General features: G+C 50.7%; 1 protein-coding gene across 1 annotated transcript in view; it reads right to left on the reverse strand.

Moving 5' to 3' along the window:
- Positions 1–8,479: 8,479 nt before the first annotated feature.
- The window catches only part of LOC142915932 (ephrin type-A receptor 3-like), a 32,142-nt gene continuing 15,819 nt past the window's right edge, over positions 8,480–24,802 (reverse strand). The window contains exons 7-16 of the mRNA XM_076061557.1: positions 22,475–22,640; positions 21,435–21,582; positions 21,062–21,150; positions 17,369–17,494; positions 16,133–16,330; positions 14,784–14,845; positions 14,092–14,307; positions 13,295–13,444; positions 11,285–11,448; positions 8,480–9,141 (exon numbers count right to left, since the gene is read on the reverse strand). Coding sequence (XP_075917672.1) covers positions 9,042–9,141; positions 11,285–11,448; positions 13,295–13,444; positions 14,092–14,307; positions 14,784–14,845; positions 16,133–16,330; positions 17,369–17,494; positions 21,062–21,150; positions 21,435–21,582; positions 22,475–22,640 — 1,419 coding nt within the window. The 3' untranslated portion in view covers positions 8,480–9,041. The remainder of the gene's footprint in view (positions 9,142–11,284; positions 11,449–13,294; positions 13,445–14,091; positions 14,308–14,783; positions 14,846–16,132; positions 16,331–17,368; positions 17,495–21,061; positions 21,151–21,434; positions 21,583–22,474; positions 22,641–24,802) is intronic.

The following is a 24,802-nucleotide window of genomic DNA, read 5'->3' on the forward strand; positions in this document are numbered from 1 at the left end:
GCGCTTGGTCACTGGTTTGCTGAAGTTGTTGGCGGCTGCCCAAGCTTTTCCGCTGCTGGTTGAGCCACGTTGCACGTGCTTGCTTTGTGGAGATGCTCGAGCGCTCTCAGCGCTGATTCGCTGATACTTTGTTGGCGGCTGGCCAAGCTTTTTCTTCAGTTGAGTGAGTTGAGTCGCACGTGCTCTCTCTGTTGAAGTGCGCGAACGCGCCCGTGCTGGTTCGCTGACAGCAGGTTTCCTCCACTGCTGTATGACTCACTTTTGTTGATACATCGCGACTCAGCGATCCTCGCTACTCAGCGAGGCGCGGAGCCAGCCGCTCCATGCGACTGCTCGTCCTGTGGACGTCTTGACTCGCTGATCTGTCTTGACTCTTGACTTAACTTCACTGACTTTTGAAAAATGCGGCTGACCGTTATATTCAAAGACAATTCTCTCTGCGCAGTGGAAAAGGGGGGGGGGCGGGGTCTGTGTGTGTGAGTTCGTGTGTGTGTGTGTACAGATGGCTCCTGCGATAACGATCTGTTTGCCCTGGCGTGAAATTCCTCTCTCGCGCTCTTCGAGAGAGACAAAGGTGGTCGGGAGCACCTATCTCTTTATACTTTCGACTTATATTTCTCAAATACCATTTGGTCCCATGTTCGCCACGACTCGTGTTTGTAACTACGTCCTCCCGACACCTCTCGGTTTACCGAGGTTCGAAATGTTATGATGGAATTATTAAAAAGAAAAATAATTTTCATCCTGAGTTTAAGAGGTCCGTTTCCAGATTGTTGGAATCCATATCCCTTGGTTCTGTAAGGTTCTATAATGGAATATCGTTTAAGGTTAACACATTATTATTAATGTTATTTTGCAATTTCTTTAAAACTTGTTTGTCTGGTTGCCGTGTGTGGGGTGGGGTGTGTCTCCTCATCAAATCCGGCTGGCTTTTCCAGATGGCCCCTTGTGATAAGGTTTAATTCCTGCTTCTCTGCGCTGTGAGAGAGACAAAGGTGGTCAGGGTTGCTTGGGATATTGTTTAAACTCTTTCGTAAGTTTGCCCGTTCGCCTCATTCCTTCTTGATAACCTTTGATGTGACTCGGTATTTTGTCTCCAAGCTTTGTTTTAACAGTAAAAGTATTAAAGGTGAAAATCATTTGATAGCGAATTAATTATTGGATAATAATTCACTGATGTATCTGGTGGCCTGGTCTTGATTGGAGTGAGCGCGAGGACCGCTAACTTTAGCTCATTCTTGTTATTGCATTTTAAATTTGAACCGTTGTTTTAAAAAAAATAGTTTAACCCATGGGCGTCCTCATTTCTGGCTTGCGGGAGGGCTTCCCTCTGCTTGACCTCCCTTAGGGCACATCAAACTCTTGTTCATCTGGAGATCTTCGCAGATAGCTGCTAACATCCTCGCCTCGAGAGTTTTATTATTTCTTTATTTATTAATGGCCTGTTTATGACCGACACCTGTTTTTTTGTGTGCCGGGCTTACGGGTTTTATTAATTATTTTGTTTCGTTTGTTAAAAAAAATATGATATATATAACGGCAAATATTATTGTTAATATCAATTTTGGAAAAGGTTCATATACAACAGTATACACTACACTATAGTACACACTATAGTATACACTACACTATAGTACACACTACACTATACACTACACTATAGTACACACTACACTACAGTACACACTACACTATAGTATACACTACACTATAGTATACACTACACTATAGTATACACTATAGTACACACTACACTACAGTACACACTATACTATAGTATACAGTATACACTACACTATAGTATACACTACACTATACACTACACTACAGTAAACACTACACTACTGTAGCGACTCACTCCGAGACGGGGTTCTTAAGACACCGCCTTCATTTCTACACGTAAGGGAACCCCAGACGCCCTGCGCGCTGACTGCAAGTCAGCCGCACGTCCATCGCGTGGAGGTACTGCCTGGCTAGCGCAGTCGGCAGGCTGCCTGGCCAGCCAGCTAGCGACGCCGCCTAAAGGTGGTCGAGACCTGGGACGTGCGGTCACGGGAGGCAGGGGAGGCAGAGCCTTTACCTGTCATGCCACAATGAAAATAAGCTGTTACTAAAAGTAAAAAAAAATCTGATCAAATAAAGATTACGTTTTTCCCACTGATCTGTGTTATGCCATTTCTGTATGACTCCACGATCATTTTTTACAGTTAAAATCGCCAAATTTGCGGAGCTCCGCTGCAAATACAGGGAGGGGTGAGAGGTGAGGCAGCGACGAGCTCAGCCTCCCCTCTGATTGCGCAACTCCTCAATAACTGGATGGAGCGCGGGCAATAAACGCGTGCCTGTTACTGTCTCAATATGTCACTAATGTAATGTTTGTAGACCCCTTAATTTCATGTCCTCGCCTTCCATAGTCCAGGTAACTTACTTCACGTATGTGTATAAAGATATTTAGACTCGCTGGTCTCATCGTGAAACTGCAATGAAAAACATCGGGGGAGGCAGTTATCACATCTGCCTCACTGAGGGGGACGTGTCTAACACGCCTCCTCAGTGAGGCCACGCCCCCTCTCAGTGAGGCCACGCCCCCCTCAGTGTGTGAATCTGGCTCTGACACTGGCCAGTGCCTGCCTAGCCATTGACCTCACCGCACGTCACTGGTCGAGACGAAGGGCGACACTGCCAGCAACGGCCCCGGGCCCCTCTCATATCCTGGCAAGGGCGGGGCGAGGTCACGCCCTAGCCACGCCCTACATAGCCACGCCCTACCTAGTCATGCACTACCTAGCCGTGCCCTACATAGCCGCGCCCTACATAGCCGCGCCCTACCTAGTCACGCCATACCTAGCCACGCCCTACACAGCCACGCCATACCTAGCCACGCCCTACCTAGTCGCGCCCTACCTAGCCACGCCCTACCTAGCCACGCCCTACCTAGCCACGCCCTACGTAGCCACGCCCTACCTAGTCACGCCCTACCTAGCCACGCCCAACCTAACCCACGCCCTACCTAGCCACGCCCTACCTAGCCACGCCCTACCTAGCCACGCCCTACATATCCACGCCCCCCCTTCTAAAAGCGACTTGCGGGTTCTCAGCTTCCAGATGGACCCCTGTCCTGGGCTCCCCACGTGATCTCCTCACGCCAAAGTGTGCACTGCCCCCTGCCGTCAGTGCCCCTTACACCGTCACAAACCCGCGTTATTACACTACACTATACACTGCAGTACATACTATAGTACATACTACACTACAGTACACACTATAGTATACAGTACACACTACACTATAGTATACAGTACACACCACACTACAGTACACACTACACTATAGTACACACTATAGTATACAGTACACACTACACTATAGTATACAGTACACACTACACTATAGTACACACTACACTATAGTATATAGTACACACTACACTGTAGTATACAGTACACACTACACTATAGTACACACCACACTACAGTACACTATAGTACACATGACACTATAATACACACTACACTATAGTACACCCTACACTATACGCTATAGTATACACTAGAGTCTACACTATAGTACACGCTACACGTATAGTTCCAACGTGCACACACACACTGCAGTGTAGTGAAATATGCCGTGCGCACAGTTGGCCGAGGGGCAAGTCGATGCGCAGTGTGCAACACGTGAGGGTCGTTGATGTGGGTGGTGGTGATGATGGTTGATGTGGGTGGTGGTGATGATGGTTGATGTGGGTGGTGGTGATGATGGTTGATGTGGGTGGTGGTGATGATGGTTGATGTGGGTGGTGGTGATGATGGTTGATGTGGGTTGTGGTGATGATGGTTGATGTGGGTGGTGGTGGTGATGATGGTTGATGTGGGTGGTGGTGATGATGGTTGATGTGGGTGGTGGTGATGATGGTTGATGTGAGTGGTGGTGATGATGGTTGATGTGGGTGGTGGTGATGATGGTTCATGTGGGTGGTGGTGGTAATGATGGTTGATGTGGGTGGTGGTGATGATGGTTGATGTGGGTGGTGGTGATGATGGTTGATGTGGGTGGTGGTGATGATGGTTGATGTGGGTGGTGGTGATGATGGTTGATGTGGGTGGTGGTGATGATGGTTGATGTGGGTGGTGGTGATGGTGGTTGATGTGGGTGGTTGTGATGATGGTTGATGTGGGTGGTGGTGATGATGGTTGATGTGAGTGGTGGTGATGATGGTTGATGTGGGTGGTGGTGATGATGGTTGATGTGGGTGGTGATGATGTGGGTGGTGGTGATGTGGGTGGTGGTGATGATGGTTGATGTGGGTGGTGGTGATGATGGTTGATGTGGTGGTGGTGATGTGGGCGGTGGTGGTGGTGATGGTTCATGTGGGTGGTGGTGATGATGATGGTTGATGTGGGTGGTGGTGGTGATGGTCGATGTGGGTGTATAGATGTTGTGTGTGTAGTGTATAGTGTAGTGTATGTGTTGATAGCTATGTATATAGATGTGTGTAGTTTATAGTGTAGCGTATAGTGTAGTGTATGTGTTGATAGCTACACTACACTATAGTACACACTACACTATAGTACACACTACACTATAGTACACACTACACTATAGTACACACTACAGTACACACTACACTATAGTACACACTACACTGTAGTATACAGTACACTACACTATAGTACACACTACACTATAGTACACACCACACTACAGTACACACTACACTATAGTACACACTACACTGTAGTATACAGTACACTACACTGCACACTACGCTATAGTACACACTACACTACAGTATACAGTACACTATAGTACACACTACACTGTAGTACACACTACACTATAGTACACACTACACTGTAGTACACACCACACTACAGTACACACTACAGTACACACTACACTACAGTACACTATAGTACACACGACACTATAGTACACACTACACTATAGTATATAGTACGCACTACACTGCAGTATACAGTACACACTACACTACAGTACACACCACACTACAGTACACTATAGTACACACGACACTATAGTACACACTACACTATAGTACACCCTACACTATACACTATAGTATACACTAGAGTCTACACTATAGTACGCGCTACACGTATAGTTCCAACGTGCGCACACACACACACTGTAGTGTAGTGAAATACGCCGTGCGTACAGTTGACCGAGGGGCAAGTCGATGCGCAGTGTGCAACACGTGAGGGTCGTTGATGTGGGTGGTGGTGATGATGGTTGATGTGGGTGGTGGTGATGATGGTTAATGTGGGTGGTGGTGATGATGGTTGATGTGGGTGGTGGTGATGATGGTTGATGTGGGTGGTGGTGATGATGGTTAATGTGGGTGGTGGTGATGATGGTTGATGTGGGTGGTGGTGATGATGGTTGATGTGGGTGGTGGTGATGATGGTTGGTGTGGGTGGTGGTGATGATGGTTGATGTGGGTGGTGGTGATGGTGTGATTGATGTGGGTGGTTGTGATGTGGGTGGTGGTGATGATGGTTGATGTGGGTCGTGGTGATGGTGGTTGATGTGGGTGGTGGTGATGATGGTTGATGTGGGTGGTGGTGATGATGGTTGATGTGGGTGGTGGTGATGATGGTTGATGTGGGTCGTGGTGATGGTGTGGTTGATGTGGGTGGTTGTGATGTGGGTTGTGGTGATGATGGTTGATGTGGGTGGTTGTGATGTGGGTTGTGGTGATGTGGGTGGTGGTGATGATGGTTGATGTGGGTGGTTGTGATGTGGGTGGTGGTGATGATGGTTGATGTGGGTCGTGGTGATGATGGTTGATGTGGGTGGTTGTGATGTGGGTTGTGGTGATGTGGGTCGTGGTGTTGATGGTTGATGTGGGTGGTTGTGATGTGGGTGGTGGTGATGGTGTGGTTGATGTGGGTGCTGGTGGTGGTGATGATGGTTGATGTGGGTGGTGGTGGTGATGGTTGATGTGGGTGGTGGTGATGTGGGTGGTGGTGGTGGTGATGGTTGATGTGGATGGTGATGATGATGGTTGATGTGGGTGGTGGTGATGTTGGTGGTGATGGTTGATGTGGGTGGTGGTGGTGATGGTTCATGTGGGTGGTGATGATGATGGTTGATGTGGGTCGTGGTGATGATGGTTGATGTGGGTGGTTGTGATGTGGGTGGTGGTGATGGTGTGGTTGATGTGGGTGGTGGTGGTGATGATGGTTGATGTGGGTGGTGGTGGTGATGGTTGATGTGGGTGGTGGTGATGTGGGTGGTGGTGGTGATGGTTGATGTGGGTGGTGGTGATGTTGGTGGTGGTGGTGATGGTTGATGTGGGTGGTGGTGGTGATGGTTCATGTGGGTGGTGATGATGATGGTTGATGTGGGGGTTGGTGGTGACGGTTGATGTGGGTGTATAGATGTTGTGTGTGTAGTGTATAGTGTAGTGTATGTGTTGATAGCTATGTATATAGATGTTGTGTGTAGTGTATAGTGTAGTGTATGTGTTGATAGCTATGTATATAGATGAGTGTAGTTTATTATGTAGTGTATAGTGTAGTGTATGTGTTGATAGCTATGTATATATATGGTGTGTATAGTTTATAGTGTAGTGTATGTGTTGATAGCTATGTATATAGATGTTGTGTGTAGTTTATAGTGTAGTGTATAATGTAGTGTATGTGTTGATAGCTATGTATATAGATGTTCTGTGTATCTTCTTTGGTTCTTTCGGTAAAGTCACGTAGAATGAGAATAAAATAATAAATTGATAAAATAAAATAACACAATAATATTCTCACGACGTTTCGGCCACAACACAAGCGGCCTTCATCAGGTGAAGGGGGCGAGACTGTCTGGTAGGACAGCGCTGGAGTGAGAGAGCCACGTTCAGATCACGGCTTTTAAGCTGTGTGAGAGGAACAAAAAAAATGTTCTGTGTAGTTTATAGTGTAGTGTATAATGTAGTGTATGTGTTGATAGCTAAATAGAAGCATTGTTTCACTCTGTCCCATGTGTGTGTCTCTCTCTGTGTCTCTGTGCTGGCTCTCTCTGCTTGGATGTCAGTATATGTGTCTGTGATCTGTACTCTATCACTCTCAACCTATAATTTAGCAATCTTTGAAATAACTTAATCAGCCAGACCATGCGTTAATTGTGTTTTGACCGACCCTCTGTGCTGCATTATATTGTTTCCAAAATTTTACTAAATCTTGTTTCAATTTTATGTGCTTCTCCATCTCTCTGTGTTTCCTCTCTCCCTTAAATTTAGCTCTTCTATACCTGATGATGATTGCTTGCTTTGCAATCGAAACGTCGTATGCTATCATGTAATTTTATTTCATTATTATTTATTATTTCTACGTGACTTTACCGAAAAAAACAAAGAGTATTTTCAACCGCAAGTTCAAAAGTTCAAGTTTCAACCGCAAGTCCAAAATTTCAAGTTTCAACCGCAAGTCCAAAAGTTCAAGTTTCAACCGCAAGTTCAAAAAATGCAAGTTTCAACCGCAAGTTCAAAAGGTCAAGTTTCAACCGCAAGTTCAACAGTTCAAGTTTCAACCGCAAGTCCAAAAGTTCAAGTTTCAACCTCAAGTTCAAAAAGTTCAAGTTTTAACCGCAAGTTCAAAAGTTCAAGTTTCAACCGCAAGTTCAAAAGTTCAAGTTTCAACCGCAAGTCCAAAATTTCAAGTTTCAACCTCAAGTTCAAAAAGTTCAAGTTTCAACCGCAAGTTCAAAAGTTCAAGTTTTAACCGCAAGTTCAAAAGTTCAAGTTTCAACCGCAAGTTCAAAAGTTCAAGTTTCAACCGCAAGTCCAAAAGTTCAAGTTTCAACCGCAAGTTCAAAAGTTCAAGTTTCAACCGCAAGTTCAAAAGTTCAAGTTTCAACCGCAAGTTCAAATTTCAAGTTTCAACCGCAAGTCCAAAAGTTCAAGTTTCAACCGCAAGTTCAAAAGTTCAAGTTTCAACCGCAAGTCCAAAAGTTCAAGTTTCAACCGCAAGTTCAAAAGTTCAAGTTTCAACCGCAAGTTCAAAAGTTCAAGTTTCAACCGCAAGTTCAAAAGTTCAAGTTTCAACCGCAAGTTCAAAAGTTCAAGTTTCAACCGCAAGTTCAAAAGTTCAAGTTTCAACCGCAAGTTCAAAAGTTCAAGTTTCAACCGCAATTTGAAAGGCACCACGGGCGTGAGGTGGCGGCTCTCCCTGCTGGTGGAGTTGGCATGGTGGGCAGCTCTGCCAGTCGCCCCCCCACCCACCCAGTCAGTTGACCTCCCCACCACAATCCGAATTGTCTTGCGACCTCCTGCCGCGTGAGCTTCTGCCATTCCACTTTGGCTCCTCGCTCGTTCGTTCCGCCACAGGTTGCCATTGCGACGTCGCTCCGTGACATTGCCACTAGGCGGGGCTTCCCATGAAAGTGATAAAACTGTCTCATCTACCGGCAGCGGGCGCTTATAGACAATACTACTTTTTTTTTGAAACACGACAAAACAATTTGCGGGAAAAGTTAATTTTTTTATTAGAAAAGTAATTTGTCATCTCGAGCTGCTTTGTGGGGCGATGTCCCAACTCCCCCTTAGTGGATGAACCAACGCAGCAGCCCCCAGGTAGTGATTACATAAAGAGCCTCAACTCAGCGCACAACTCAAACGCCTGGAGACGTGGCAGCAGCAGCAGTCGAATCACGGCCGCACGCAGCAGCAGCAGTAACGGCGTCATCCAGCAGCGGAGAGAGGAGCTGACCAGGGATTGTGTAAGTCGTCGGCCCTGCCTCCACTATAGTCTGTGTGGTTAGTAAAGAACACGAAGAGACGATGTGATGCAGCCACGACCGTCAATTACCCCTACAGGCCGGCAGGTGTCACCCTGTCATTACACAAGTTAAGGGATCAAAGAGGAGGCACGCGAACAACAAACGAGCACGGGGAAGACGCAGGTCGTCGCGAGCGGGGGAAAAACAATAGAAAGTGTTAAAACCGACGGGGGAGCGCCGTGAGAAAAACCCAACGGGACACGAGAGGCAAACGCTGAGACCCCGAGTGGAGGACGCGCCAGCGAACACGACTACAACCGAGTGGGAGGAGACGGCGGCGGAATCGGCGTTGGCGTTGGCGGTGAGAAGGCGTCGCCGTGAATGGAGGCCACCGCCGCCGGAGACGACAAGCTGGGCAGGGGGAGAGAAGGGAGTGGAAGGTGACGAGGGTGGAACACCGACCACCGGGCAGACCCTCATTGGGACCGTGAGAAGGCCAAAGTGGTCGCGACGTTTGTGCCGCCCGCTCTCGTTTCCTGTTTTTGTTTTACCGGGAAGCGGTGCGCGTCATCATCACGTCGCCCCAGTGCTAGCGATGCTTACTACACAACGCACCGGGTACTCGTTTGAGGCCGAGTCGACCTAGTGGAGGCCCAGGACCAGTTCAGATAATCGTCATTGGTGTTGGCCGTGAGCGGGAATCAAATCCGGTGTCGCCGGGTTCGTAGGGCGGCGTGCTGACCACTATACCACCGCTCCCCACACGCACACACACACATACACACATACACACACACATACACACACATATACACACACACATACACTATCGCTACACTATCGCTCACACATACACACATGCACACACACACATACATACACATGTACACACATACGTACACACATACATACATACACACATACATACATACACACATACACACACATACATACACACACATACACACACACATACACACACACATACAAACATACATACAAACATACACACACATACACACATATACAAACATACATACACACATACACACACACATACACACACATACACACATACATAACAACAACCGCCATTCGCCACAAAGTGGCGGTGACGTCACCACGACGCTTGTGCCAGGCCATGCGCACCTTGAGGCCACGTGGAGTGTCTAACGCCCGCTGGCAGGAGGTCACGGGACAGACCCAGCAGGTGCCACGGGTCGACTGACAGAACATGCTCTTCTGTCACTATGTAGTTCAGCAGATGTTCTTGCTTGCATCCATGATGGTGCGTGGATGCGCCGATGCCGGAACAGCGTGTTGGTAATGACAAGCCCATGGGCTGCACAAAAATTTAGCAGCCTCCTGCCGCTGTTATTGAGCTGATCTGGCTCATGCCTTCCAATCACTCCAGACCAGGTGACAGCATCATGACCAATGAGTCAGGTGAGCACCTTTGACAGGTGCTCACCTGACTCATCGGCCTTGCCTGCATCCCTCCACGGATGTTCGTCTTCGGTGGGGGCATAACTAACCACGACCACCACTCCTTGCCTCCGGTTGATGGGAAGGCGAGCCCAAAGTAGCCTGGGGCTTACAGCTTCCCCCACCTCACCGCCACGCTTCCACGCCCCTTTCATTCTTTTGTTTAGATAGAAGAGCCACTCGCTCTCTGTTGTTTAGCAGTCCCCTGCCCCGAGTAGAGGACTATCCACCCCTCATGGTGGCAGGAGCCAGAGCCGGTCTACCGGACCTGCTGAATATCGCAGAGATCCAGGCGGTTCCGGTCCAGCTCCCGACAGAGGAGTGGCAGCCTCTCCTCCGCAGTGAGCGTTCGAACATTCCACGTGGCCACGCGTAGTGGTTTTTTGTTGTTGTTTCTGGAGGAGCTCCGATGGTGAGGATTCAGTCTCCCGGCTCCGCCAAATGGGGTTTTGGCCAGGAGATGTCATAGATGCCTGTCCTCCGGCACAAGCTTATTAATAAAAAATTTCATTCATGATTTAGTCGTAATTAATTGAAGGTGGAGGGGTTACCAACCCCTCGCACCCGTCCAGATCCCCCATTTGGTCGCTGTGGTGGTCACAAACACCATGAAGGGAAAGGCCAATTTAAATTGTCCCTCCTCCCACGGCACCGCCCACAACAGCGTTGCAGTCCGGCACCACGAAGAGGTAGGGGGTTGTTTTCTTGCTCCCCACACAAAGATCCTCCATGTAGCCTTAACAGACTGTAGGGGCAAGTGCTGTTAGCGAGCACCTATGGAGGCCGGAACGGTACACGAGGGGGTGGGTGGCCAGCACCACGCCCGACCGCCTTTGTATCCCTAGTGGCAATGTTTACACACCGCACCAGGTACTCATTTGAGGCTGAGTCGACCTAGGGGAGGCCCGGGACCGGTTCAGATAATCGTCACTGGTGTTTGCCGTGAGCGGGAATCGAACCCGGGTAGCCAGGTTCATAGCGCAGCGCGCTAACCGCTACACACACACACACAGACACACGCACACACAGACAAACTCACACACACACAGACGCACACACACAAACGCACCTGGCCGTGTCGTGCAGCGCGTCAGTGACGGCGGTAACGAGGCGGCTGAACGAGGGCCGCCAGGAGCTCTCCTGCTGCCAGCAGCTCAGCATGAGGCGGCGGAGAAGCATGGGGCAGTCCATGGGGCACGGCAGACGCCAGCCGCCCTCTACTGCCTCCATCACCTGGGGGGTACGAGACCCATAGACTACTCACACAGAGACCCATACAGTACTACTCACACAGAGACCCATAGAGTACTACTCACACAGAGACCAATAGAGTACTACTCACACAGAGACCCATAGAGTACTCACACAGAGACCCATAGAGTACTCACACAGAGACCCATAGAGTACTACTCACACAGAGACCCATAGAGTACTACTCACACAGAGACCCATAGAGTACTCACACAGAGACCCATAGACTACTCACACAGAGACCCATAGAGTACTCACACAGAGACCCATAGACTACCCACACAGAGACCCATAGACTACTGACAGAGACCCATAGAGTACTACTCACACAGAGACCCATAGAGTACTACTCACACAGAGACCCATACAGTACTACTCACACAGAGACCCATAGAGTACTACTCACACAGAGACCCATAGACTACTCACAGAGACCCATAGACTACTCGCACAGAGACCCATAGAGTACTACTCACACAGAGACCCATAGACTACTCACAAAAAGACCCATAGACTACTACTCACACAGAGACCCATAGACTACACGTACAGAGACCCATAGACTACACACAGAGACCCATAGAGTACTCACACAGAGACCCATAGAGTACTACTCACACAGAGACCCATAGACTACTCACAGAGAGACCCATAGAGTACTACTCACACAGAGACCCATAGAGTACTACTCACACAGAGACCCATAGAGTACTACTCACACAGAGACCCATAGACTACTCACAGAGAGACCCATAGAGTACTACTCACACAGAGACCCATAGAGTACTACTCACACAGAGACCCATAGAGTACTACTCACACAGAGACCCATAGACTACTCACACAGAGACCCATAGACTACTCACACAGAGACCCATAGACGACTCACACAGAGACCCATAGACTACTCACAGAGAGACCCATAGACTGCTCACACAGAGACCCATAGACTACACACAGAGACCCATAGAGTACTCACGCAGAGACCCAGAGACTACACACAGAGACCCATAGAGTACTCACGCAGAGACCCATAGACTACTCACACAGAGACCCATAGACTACTCACACAGAGACCCATAGAGTACTCACAGAGACCCATAGACTACTCACAGAGACCCATAAACTACTCGCACAGAGACCCATAGACTACTCACACAGAGACCCATAGACTGCTCACACAGAGACCCATAGACTACTCACACAGAGACCCATAGAGTACTCACACAAAGACCCATAGACTACTCACACAGAGACCCATAAACTACTCACACAGAGACCCATAGACTACTCACACAGAGACCCATAGACTACTCACACAGAGACCCATAGACTACTCACACAGAGACCCATAGACTACTCACACAGAGACCCATAAACTACTCACACAGAGACCCACAGACTACTCGCATAGAGACCCATGGACTACTCGCACAGAGACCCATAGACTCACCACACAGAGACCCATAGACTACTCACACAGAAACCCATAGACTAATCACACAGAGACCCACAGCCGCACACAGAGACCACAGACTACTCACACAGAGACCGCAGACACACACACAGAGACCCATAGACTACTCACACAGAGACCCATAGACTACTCACACAGAGACCCACAGCCGCACACAGAGACCACAGACTACTCACACAGAGACCCATAGACTACACACAGAGACCCATAGAGTACTCACACAGAGACCCATAGACTACACACAGAGACCCATAGACTACTCACACAGAGACCCACAGCCACACACAGAGACCACAGACACACACACAGAGACCACAGACACACACACAGGGGTGCCGGTGCTGAACTCACGTCCCGGTTGCTCATGTCCCAGTACGGCCGTTCGCCGTACGACGTCACCTCCCACACGACGATGCCGTAGCTCCACACGTCGCTCGCCGACGTGAACCTGAGCTGTGCGATGGCCTCCGGGGCGGTCCAGCGGATCGGGATCTTCCCCCCCTGGTGGGGAACATTCACAACGGGACCTCGCCCTCGGGTCCGGCACGCGGGGCTCTCGCGGCCCGACGTCGTCGGCACGCGGCGAAGGGTTTGCCGGGTCAAAGCCGGCGTCGCGAGTTCGCGCCGCCTCGACGCGCCGAGCGTCGAGATTCACGGGTCCACACCGTCTCCGGTGTGGACCCGTGAATCCCAAAGACAACGGCACCGTACGCTGCACGTTCGCACTTTCACCGCGCGTGTGTGCATGTGTGCGTGTGTGTGTGTGCGCGTGTGTATGTGTGTGTGCGTGTGTGCGTGTGTGTGTGCGTGTGTGTGCGTGTGTGTGTGTGTGCGTGTGCGTGTGCGTGTGTGTGTGTGCGTGTGTGTGTGCGTGTGTGCGTGTGTGTGTGTGTGCGTGTGTGTGTGTGTGCGTGTGTGTGTGTGTGTGCGTGTGTGTGTGAGGTTAATGCATTTCGCTCGACGCACGGCGGCGGCAAGTACTTTCGGCGAAAAACGGAAGCCCCTTAGGGAGCGGTAACGCCGCGCCGACACACGCCGGGCTGGCGCGGCTTTGCCTTCTCCTCGACTCCGGCCGAACGTCGGCCGAACGTCGGCCGAACGTCGGCCGTCGACGACGCCGGCGCTTCTTTTTTCCTGCCCCGCCTTACCCGGGAGGTGTACGCTCCCTCGGGGTCGGCGTCCAGTAGAAGCGTCCGCGAGAGGCCAAAGTCGGACACCTTGCACGTCAGCTCGCCACTCACGAGCACGTTGCGGGCGGCCAGGTCGCGGTGCACATAGCCCCTGCGGGACAGGTACTCCATGCCCGATGCGACGTCACGCAGCATCCCGAGCAGCTGGGTCACCACGAGGTGCCCCTTCTTCATCTACACCGTGCCCGGCCAGAGGGGGGAGAGAGGGAGGGAGGAGGGGAGGAGAGGGGGGAGAGGGGGGAGGAGAGGGGGGAGAAGGAAGAGGAAGGGAGGGAGAAGAGGAGGCGATGAGGAGCCGCCTGGGTGACGTTGTGCTGCTTGTTGTGCGGCCGTCTGGAATGCTCTTCCGGGAGCTGCTATGTGCGTTTAAGTCATCGTTGTCTAAACTAATTTGTTTAGAACTCTCGCTTGTTGTGTTTAGTTTGTCCCCCCCCCCCGCGCCAGTTGGCTACGTAAGGTACAAAGAAGTTTGACGCAGACGCGTGCAGTTGTCACCACAAGCGGAGCCCCGGTTAGTATGATCTACGGCACACACACACAACAACGCCACCGTGTGCTCTCCATTTGTGGACAGTTACACACACAACCGCTGAGGAGTGTGAGACTGCAACACACCGATGATCGCATCATTTGGCATTGCCACTTCTTACCCTGAGGAATAAATCCAAGGAATGGTTTTCCATGAATTCGGTGATGATCATGACAGGTTTACCTTCGTCGAGAGGACAAGAAAACCAAACGTTAGCAATCCACGCACAGCATTCACGACTTATACCGTAACATCATCACTTGGTCACATACACACCTTGTATCTCTGCCAAGATGCGTCGCTGTGGGTTCATACACAGGGACTCCTCTACTTACGAATGTTCCTCTTACGAACTCTCAGAGGTACAAACAAACCTGTTCGTGCGTCCGGTTGCCCGTTCTGAACCGAGAGTCAGAGGTTCAACCTCTGCGCAATAGATGGTGGTGGCATCTGCATCTGCAGAACGTGAAGAACCAGTGGCATCTACATCTGCAGAACGTGAAGAACCAGTGGCATCTACATCTGCAGAACGTGAAGAAACAGTGGCATCTACATCTGCAGAACGTGAACCAGTGGCATCTACATCTGCAGAACGTGAAGAACCAGTGGCATCTACATCTGCAGAACGTGAAGAACCAGTGGCATCTACATCTGCAGAATGTGAAGAACCAGTGCATCTACATCTGCAGAATGTGAAGAACCAGTGGCATCTACAGCTGCAGAATATGAAGAACCAGTGGCATCTACATCTACAGAACGTGAAGAACCAGTGGCATCTACATCTGCAGAACGTGAAGAACCAGTGGTATCTACATCTGCAGAACGTGAAGAACCAGTGGCATCTACATCTGCAGCACGCGAGGAACCAGTGGCATCTACATCTTTAGAACATAAAGAACCAGTGGCATATAGTGTATAGTAGTGTATAATGTAGTATAGAGGAGTGTAGTGTATAGTCGTGTATAGTGTTGTGTATAGTGTAATGTGCAGTGTGTATAGTGTAGTATAGAAGTACACCACACCGGTGTGTTGGAGAGCAAATCCACAACATTTCCAATCTGAGTACAATCACCAGTGATTACAACAACGGGCATAATCAGCTGGACAGCCAGCTACATAACAGACTTGCCAGTTTTAAACTTGGTTCGAAGCTTTTGTGACTGCAGGAATTAATCTTTGTTTTTTTCGGTAAAGTCACGTATAAATAAGAAATAATAAAATAACATAATACCGTCCGACGTTTCGGTTGTATACATCTGGGGTTATGTATTTCCCCTCTCTCTTAAATTTAGTTCTTCTGTACCTGATGATGGCTGCTTGCGTTGCAACCGAAACGTCGTACGCTATTATGTTATTTTATTACTTCTTATTTATATGTGACTTTACCGGAAAAAACAAACAAAGATTAATTGCCAGTTTTTAGTTTGTTTAAAATGCGTGTGGCATCGATTGGACGTTCTCGAAGCTCACTCTTGGTGACGACGCCCTCCAGGCGGACGATGTTGTCATGCTCGAACTGGCCCATGATGCTCGCCTCACACAGGAAGTCCTGCTGCTGCTGCTTGCTGGATCCGCCCTTCAGCGTCTTGATGGCCACGCGCACTGTCGCCGCCCCTCCGCTGCTGCCCTGGCGCTTCAGGTATCCGACGTGCACCTTCCCAAACTCTCCTGCGGGCCGAGGGGTCGATGACAGTGGGTAGCACGTAGAGCAGGTGTGAGGACCCCCCCCCCCCCATCCAGCTGCTAAGTAAGGTTCGTCACGTGAATAAAACGTGCCGATTGCTTGCTGGTTGTGCACTGGCCGGTCGCTGTGTGGTGCATGCGTTGGGGAGTGTGAACCCACGGCAAACGACGGGGTGCTGCAAAACAATGTTAACACTTTTCGATTTGAAGCTTTCGTGACTGCGAGGATTCATCTTCTTTGGTTCTTTCGCTAAAGTCACCACCACGTAGAATGAGACTAAAATAATAAATTGCTAAAATAAAATAACGCGGTAAAACTCTCACGACGTTTCGGCCACAACGCAAGCGGCCTTCATCAGGTGAAGGGGACGAGACTGTCTGGAGGACAGCGCTGTCCAGACAGTCTCGTCCCCTTCACCTGATGAAGGCCGCTTGTGTTGTGGCCGAAACGTCGTGAGAATATTATTGTGTTATTTTATTTTATCAATTTATTATTTTATTCTCATTCTACGTGACTTTACCGAAAGAACCAAAGAAAATGTTAACACTTATATTGGACTATTGGTTTTTCATGGAAAGAGAACGGATAATAATAATACTACGCTGTAACATGATAACAAATCCATAATGGAGATTTTTTTTCTCTGGTTAGTGCACGTAAATTTATAAATGTATGGTTAAACTCGCCACCACCCGACCCAGCCAACTAGTAAGGCTTGTCACGTATGGATGATCTGGGTTCGCGAAAGCCTACGTGTTAAACATGATAACAAATGTAACGTTAATAGCTTCCAAAAGTCAAAGAGTTTCTCCCACTCGTTCGCCGTCGTTGTCACCGTGCGCCTGGAACCTTCTCCAGGCGGTCTCCAGAGCCCCGGAGGCACAAACATTTCTTGCGGCGGCGTTGCAAATTCTCAGCAGTGTCAACATTTGAAGTGGGCGCCCTGTGAGTAAGTTTTAGTTAACGGGTACCACGGTACAGACGTGCCCGCCCCCGCCCCCCCCCCCCCCCCCCCCGTTCACCTGCTCCGATGACGCGTCCAAGTTTGATTCGCGAGGCGTCGATTTCCGTCGTGAACTCGCGGAGAGCATCGCTGGGCTCGTCGTAGTCGTGTGGGTCAATGTACAGCCTGAAGCCCGGCATCTTCACTGTGGGTGGCAACGGCGAAATCAACCGTGCACAGGGTGTGTGTGTGTGTGTGAGTGTATGAGGGGTGGTGTGTGAGGGGTGGTGTGTGTGGGGTGGTGTGTGTGTGAGTGTCCGGCAAAACAACCCCCTACCTCCTCGCGGTGCCGGACGGGAAACTCTGTCGTGGACAGTGCTGTGGGGGGAGGGCCAATTCCGATTGGCCCCTCCTCTCATGGCGTCTGTGACCACCACAGTGGCTAAACGGGGGCTCTGGACGGGTACGAGGGGCCGGTAACCCCTCCACCTTCAACATTTTTACCACGAAACTACGAATAAAAAATTTAACTAATAAGCTTGTGCCGGAGGCCCCGGGGGGACAGGCGTCTATGACGTCTCCTGGCCAAACCCCAATTGGCAGAGCCAGGAGATTGAATCTCTACCCTCGGGTCTCCTCCAGAAACAACGAAAAGCCACTTCGTGTGGCCACGTGGAATGTTCGAACGCTCACTGCGGAGGAGAGGCTGCCACTCCTCTGTCGGGAGCTGGACCGGTACCGCCTGGATCTCTGTGGCATTCAGGAGGTCCGGTGGACCGGTTCTGGCTCCTGCCACAATGAGGGGTGGACAGTCCTCTACTCGAGGCAGCAGACTGCCAAACAACAGGGTGTGGCTCTTCTTTTGAACACAAGAATGAAGGGGGCATGGGAGCGTGGTGATGAGGTGTGGGAAGCTGTAAGCCCCAGGCTACTTTGGGCTCGCCTTCCCATCAACCGGAGACGAGGAGTGGTGGTCGTGGTTACTTATGCCCCCACTGAAGACGAACATCCGTGGAGGGATGCAGGCAAAGCCGATGAGTCAGATGCCTTCTATGACCTGTCACAGGTGCTGGCTAAAGTGGCCCCTCGGGATAGAGTCATCTTGTTTGGTGACTTCAATGCCCGAGTTGGTCATGATGCTGGCACCTGGTCTGGAGTGATTGGAGGGCATGGGCCAGATCAGCTCAATAACAACGGTAGGAGGCTGCTTGATTTTTGTTCAGCCCATGGGCTTGTAATTACCAACACGCTGTTCCGGCATTGGCGCATCCACACAACATCATGGATGCATGCCGGGTCCAAGCAAGAACATCTGCTGGACTACATAGTGACGAATCAGCGGATGCGAGCCCATGTCTTTGACACCAGGACCTACCGTGGAGCTGATCTGCCCTCTGACCATCGACTAGTCATCTGTGAAATGCGCCTGCCATTCTTCCACTCCGGTGGTGGGTGTACACCCAGGACCCCATTCCAACCTAAAGTGGCCTAGTCTCAGTTATCTGATGAAAGTTGCAAGCGAGAATTTCATCATCGCTTGCGGCTGGGGTTGGCATCGTCCCCCACTCCTCCTGATGTCGAGGGTAAATGGGCGAGGTTTAGGACTGTGACTCATGCAGCTGCATTGGCTGCTTTGGTTACGCAGTCCAGACCTCCCCAGAGACCCTGGCTGAAAGAGGAGGTGATCAGGATAGTTTAGAAAAAGCAACAGGCCCACTGTCATCGGCTACAGAATCCCACATCAGAGAATGAGGAGGCTTACCGCAGCCTTCGCTCGGAGGTTCGGAGAGCCGTGAGGCGCTGCAAGGATGGGTGGTGGTCGTGGGTTGCTGAGGAGATGGCGTCTGCCTCAGTGGCCCGTGATCACAAATCTCTATTTAACTCCATCAAAAAAGCAACCTGCAGCGCCACACCTATTACCAACATTAGGGGAAAAAACGGTGATCCAAATCTCCGACCCCCAGGAACCGGTTTGCAGATTTGCTGAGCATTTCTGTGAGGTCCTGGAGGAGGGAAAATCTCTCAGCCAGGAAAACATCATGGCACAAAGTGGGGATGACCCTGCTGAGGCTGCGGTGCCTCAAATATTGGAAGAAGTCACCCCCTGTGAGTGGCTGGCTGAGGTGCCATCTGTTGAGGAAGCACTGAAGGCGATCCGGAGTCTGAGACCAGGAAAGGCACCGGGCAGAGATGATCTCCCAAGCGAAATGCTGAGGGAGGGTGGCGTTTGTGCACAGACTGCCCTATATGACATCATAACAACAGTCTGGACCACTGGACAGGTTCCACAGGATTGGAAGGATGCCCTGGTGGTCCCCCTCTTTAAGAAGGGGGACCGCACAGACTGTAACAACTACAGGGGCATCTCACTCCTCAGTGTGCCGGGAAAGGTCCTGGCAAGGATTATTCAACATCGCCTTGCCAGGCACGCTGAGGAGAGGCTTGCGGAGCCCAAATGCGGTTTCAGGAAAGGGCGGTCCTGCACAGATGCGATATTTTCTGTCCGTCTGCTACAGCAGATGTGTAGGGAATTCCAGCAAGACCTACATCTCTGCTTTAGTGACCTGGTCAAGGCCAGGTCACACCGCCCTCTCCAGCTGCGACATGATTCCCAGTCGCACGCTCGTTGTCACGCGCTTCGCTCCGTCCCCGTTGCTCGAGGGTGAAGATGGCAATGGCGGTAACGGTGATTGTGGTTGGTGTGCTAGTGGCAGGTGGGGTTTTTGCCACCTCTTCGTGGGAAGAGGAAGAACACTGTCTCTCAATAGTGGAGGAGCGGAGAGCGACTTGTGCATGCATCAATGTCTTGAGTGGCGTACCACTACCACCACCAACATCGGAGGGTGGAGGAGCGATGCTCACAACAACGAGCGGAGCGCCGGGTGGCTAAAGCACAGCGGGTTGGCACAGTAGGGGGCACAGGTGGTGCATCAGCCAGTCATCTCAGTCAGTCGACCTGTGGCACCTGCTGGGTCTGCCCCGTGACCTCCTGCCAGTGGGCGTTCGACACTTCGCGTGGCCTCAGGGTGCACATAGCCTGGCACAAGCGTCGTGGTGACGTCACCGCCACTTAGTGGCGAATGGCGGTTGTTGTTGTGAGTGTATGAGGGGTGGTGTGTGAGGGGTGGTGTGTGAGGGGTGGTGTGTGTGTATGTGTGTGAGAGGTGTGTGTGTATGAGGGGTGGTGTGTGTGTGTGTATGAGGGGTGGTGTGTGTGTATGAGGGGTGGTGTGTGTGTGTGAGTGGTGTGTGCGTGTGTATGAGGAGTGGTGTGTGTGTGGGTGTATGAGTGGTGTGTGTGTGTGAGGTGTGTGTGTGTGTATGAGGAGTGGTGTGTGTGTATGAGTGGTGGTGTGTGTGTGTGAGAGGTGTGTGTGTATGAGAAGTGGTGTGTGTGTGTATGAGTGGTGTGTGTGTGTATGAGGAGTGGTGTGTATGAGGTGTGTGTGTGTGTATGAGAGGTGGTGTGTGTGTGTATGAGGAGTGGTGTGTGTGTGTGAGAGGTAGTGTGTGTGTGTGTATTAGAGGTGTGTGTGTGTGTATGAGAGGTGTGTGTGTATTAGAGGTGTGTGTGTGTGAGTGGTGTGTGTGTGTGTATGAGTGGTGTGTGTATGTGTGTGTATGAGTGGTGTGTGTGTATGAGGTGTGTGTGTGAGAGGTGTGTGTGTGAGTGGTGTGTGTGTATGAGAGATGTGTGTGTGTATGAGATGTGTGTGTGTGTGTTTTAGAGGTGGTGTGTGTGTCTGTGCGCGCGAGGTGGAGCAGCGTTTACCCCGCACGCTGTAGAAGCGAGGTCGTCTCTCTTCGCGAGGCTCCGACTCTGCTGCTTGCCAGTGACCACTCCTCCTCCTGCTCCTCCTCCTTCAAACGCAACGCGATGCACGCAGCCATCAAGGCGGCGGCGGCGGCAGTGCTGAAGAAGCGAGTTCGCTCTGGAGGGTGCCGCCTCTTACCCACCGTTCAGGGAGATTGCCTCTTGGTGGTGCAGCCAGATCACGTGGGAACACTCAGAACGCCCGTGGGACCCCCCCCCCCAGTGTGACCCCCCCCAGTGTGACCCCCCCCCAGTGTGACCCCTCAGTGTGACCCCCCAGTGTGACCCCCCCCAGTGTGACCCCCCCCCCCCCCAGTGTGACCCCCCCCACCTCTTCTTGACGATGATGCAGGCAGCAGCGATGAGCAGCATCAGCCCCACGAGGCCAGCGGACAGCAAGGAGGCCCAGAGGGTCACTTCCTGAGTCGCTTGTGCTGGGGGAGGGGGAGGGAAAGAGTTACAAACACATCCTTCACTTACTACAACAACCACAACAACCACAACAACCACAACAACAAACACAACAACTACAACAACACCACAATAACCACCAACACAACAACAAACAACAGGACAACACCTACAACAACAACCACAACAACTACAACAGACAGGAGGGGTGGGGTGGTGGTGCTGTTGGTGGGGTCGTGGTAGGTTGGTAGTGGGGTTGGTGGTGGCGTAGTGGTTGGGTGGGGATGGTGCTGGTGAGTGGTGGTGGTGGTGGTGGTGGGTGGTGGTGGTGGTGGTCCTTGTGGCGTAGTGGTTGGGTGGGGATGGTGCTGGTGAGTGGTGGTGGATGGGTGGTGGTGGTGGCGTAGTGGTTGGGTGGGGATGGTGCTGAGATGATGGGGATGGTGCTGGTGAGTGGTGCTGGTGAGTGGTGGTGGTGGGGTGGTGGTGGTGGCGGCGTAGTGGTTGGGTGGGGATGGTGCTGGGGTGGTGGTTGGTGGTGGTGGGGTTGGTAGTGGTTGGTGGTGGGTGGGTGGTGATTGGTGGTGGGTGGTGGTGGTGCTGGTTGGTGGTGGTGGGGTGGTGGTTGGGGGTTGGTGGTGGTGGGGTTGGTGGTGGTTGGTGGTGGTGGGGTTGGTGCTGGTTGGTGGTGGGTGGGTAGTGGTTGGGTAGTGGTTGGGTAGGGTTGATGCTGGTTGGTGGTGATTGGGTGGTGGTGGCTGGTGGTGGTGGGTGGTGGCTGGATTGGGTGGTGGTGATGATTGGGTGGTGGTGGTGATTGGGTGGTAGTGGTGATTGGGTGGTGGTGGTGATTGGGTGGTGGTGGTGATTGGGTGGTGGTGGTGATTGGGTGGTGGTGGTGGTGATTGGGTGGTGGTGGTGATTGGGTGGTGGTGATTGGATGGTGGTGTTGTTGCTCACGTGCGGGAGACGTCTGGAAGTGGAGTGTGGGGCTGTAGTCTCCGTAGCCGGCGGCGTTGCGAGCGCGGACCTGCAGTGAGTAAACCGCGGCATGCCGGAGCCCCGTCACGGTGATGCTCGGCACGCTGGAGATCAGCCTCATTACCTCTCTCTCGTCGTCGTCATCCTGGTGGGGGGGGGGGTACAGATGGGGGGGGGGTACAGATGGGGGGGGTACAGATGGGGGGGGGATGGGTTCAGACTCATCCCACAGAGACCCATTGAACCTGGGTCACGTGGTTCACAGCATATTGTTGTGTTAACTCTACTGCCCTCCACTTGCTAATGCAAAGACAAAGAACCCCCGTATAGTGTCAGCAGACTGTCGGGGCGAGTGCTGTTAGCGGCCACCTATGGAGGCACACGAGGGGGTGGGTGGTCAGCACCACGCCCGGCCGCCTTTGTATCCACAGTGGTGATGTTGTTGTATACGGCCCTTTTTCCACAATTAATATCCATAAGAATATTTACGGATGCATACACCTAGATTTCTTTTTCCTTTCTTTCGTGACAAACAATTTATATTTTTTAATGAATAAAACCCGTAAGCCAGAAACACGAAAAACCAGATGTCGGTCATAAACAGGCCATATATATAAAGAAATAATAAAACTCTCAAGGCGAGGATGTAACAGCTATCGGCAAAAATCTCCAGGTGAACAAGAGTTTGATGGGCCCTTAGGAAAGGTCCCTCCGAGGTCAGAACACCAAGAGAGTAGACACGGAGACGCCAACAGGGTAAATCGTATACATATTCTTTTCCTTATTTGCCAGTAAAAAAAAAGGCAACAACAAGAATAAGATAGAATTAGCGATCCTAACGCTCACTCCAATTAAGAACAGGCCACCAGACACATCAGTGAATTATTATCCAATGATTAATTCGCTATCAAATGATTTTCACCTTTAATACTTTTACTGTTAAAACAAAGCTTGGAGCAGGAATACCGAGTCACATCAAAGGTTATCGAGAAGGAATGAGACAATGGGTAAACTTGCAAAAGAATTTAAACAATATCCCAAGCAACCCCGACCACCTTTGTCCCTCTCACAGCGCGGAGAAGCAGGAATTACACCTTATCACAAGGGGCCATCTGGAAAAGCCAGCCGGGTTTGATGAGGAGACACACCCCACCCCACACACGGCAACCAGGCAAAGACAGTTTTAAAGAAAATTGCAATATAATATTAATAATAACAACGTGTTAACCTTACACGACATTCCATTATAGAACCTTACAGAACCAAGGGATATGGATTCCAACAATCAAGAAACAGACCTCTTAAACTCAGGATGATAATTATTTTTCTTTTTAATAATTCTATCATAACAATTCGAACCTCGGTAAAACCGAGAGGTGTCGGGAGGACGTAGTTACAAACACGAGTCTTGGCGAACATGGGACCAAATGGTATTTGAGAAATATAAGTCGAAAGTATAAAGAGGTGCTCCCGACCACCTTTGTCTCTCCCAAAGAGCGCGAGAGAGGAATTTCACGCCAGGGCAAACAGATCGTTATCGCGGGGACCATCTGCCACACACGGGACTTAGTAGTGGCCCCCACCCCACCCTGCACACGGGCAGCAAAAGAGCGTATCTACTCGTTCACCAACGTCCGTCGAGTCCGAACCAACTACTGAAAGAAGAATCAACTGATACGTATGATACACTGCCCCCCACTACACGACAAACCAGACGTCTGCTTGACGCAAAGAATCGATTCCGAACATTGGCCTACTCTTTCACCACTCATACCATTCAACACACACACACACGGGTCATTAACAAAGCCTAAAACCTCAAGCCATTGAACCATCCGTGATTGTGGAAACATCGCAACGACCGAGTGAATAATCCATCGTTTTTAAGAGTGTTCATAATTTTCCTCTGTAATATTGTGCTGGGGCTGTACTTCTAACCGCATAAATTACCAACTGACCCATTAAGAAGGATTAATTCTTGGCACCTCACCATGGAGCGCCGCTCGCGGGGGTGAAGAGCGTGCTCAACCGGTTCCCTGTCAGGGATCTGGCCACAATTAATTAAAAGATTGGCCCGAGATAAGGATCTAAAAAGAAAACATCGCCACCCATTGAGTCGCGTTGAGAAGTCGATTAGAAATACTTGAGTCGTTCGTTAATATTTTCTTTCTACATAATCTTGCTGGTATCCACGAATGAAATAACGAATTCAAACGCATATTTGTGCCTCCAAGAATAATACTGGTTGGAGTGCCCTTTCAACGAGTAGCATTGCATAATAATTAGGCATCCTATTGTTAACAACGT

Source organism: Petromyzon marinus, unplaced genomic scaffold, assembly GCF_048934315.1.
Source record: "Petromyzon marinus isolate PM22_M1 ecotype Great Lakes invasive population unplaced genomic scaffold, UKy_Petmar_22M1.pri1.0 PM_G_Scaffold_37, whole genome shotgun sequence".
Lineage (NCBI taxonomy): Eukaryota > Metazoa > Chordata > Hyperoartia > Petromyzontiformes > Petromyzontidae > Petromyzon > Petromyzon marinus.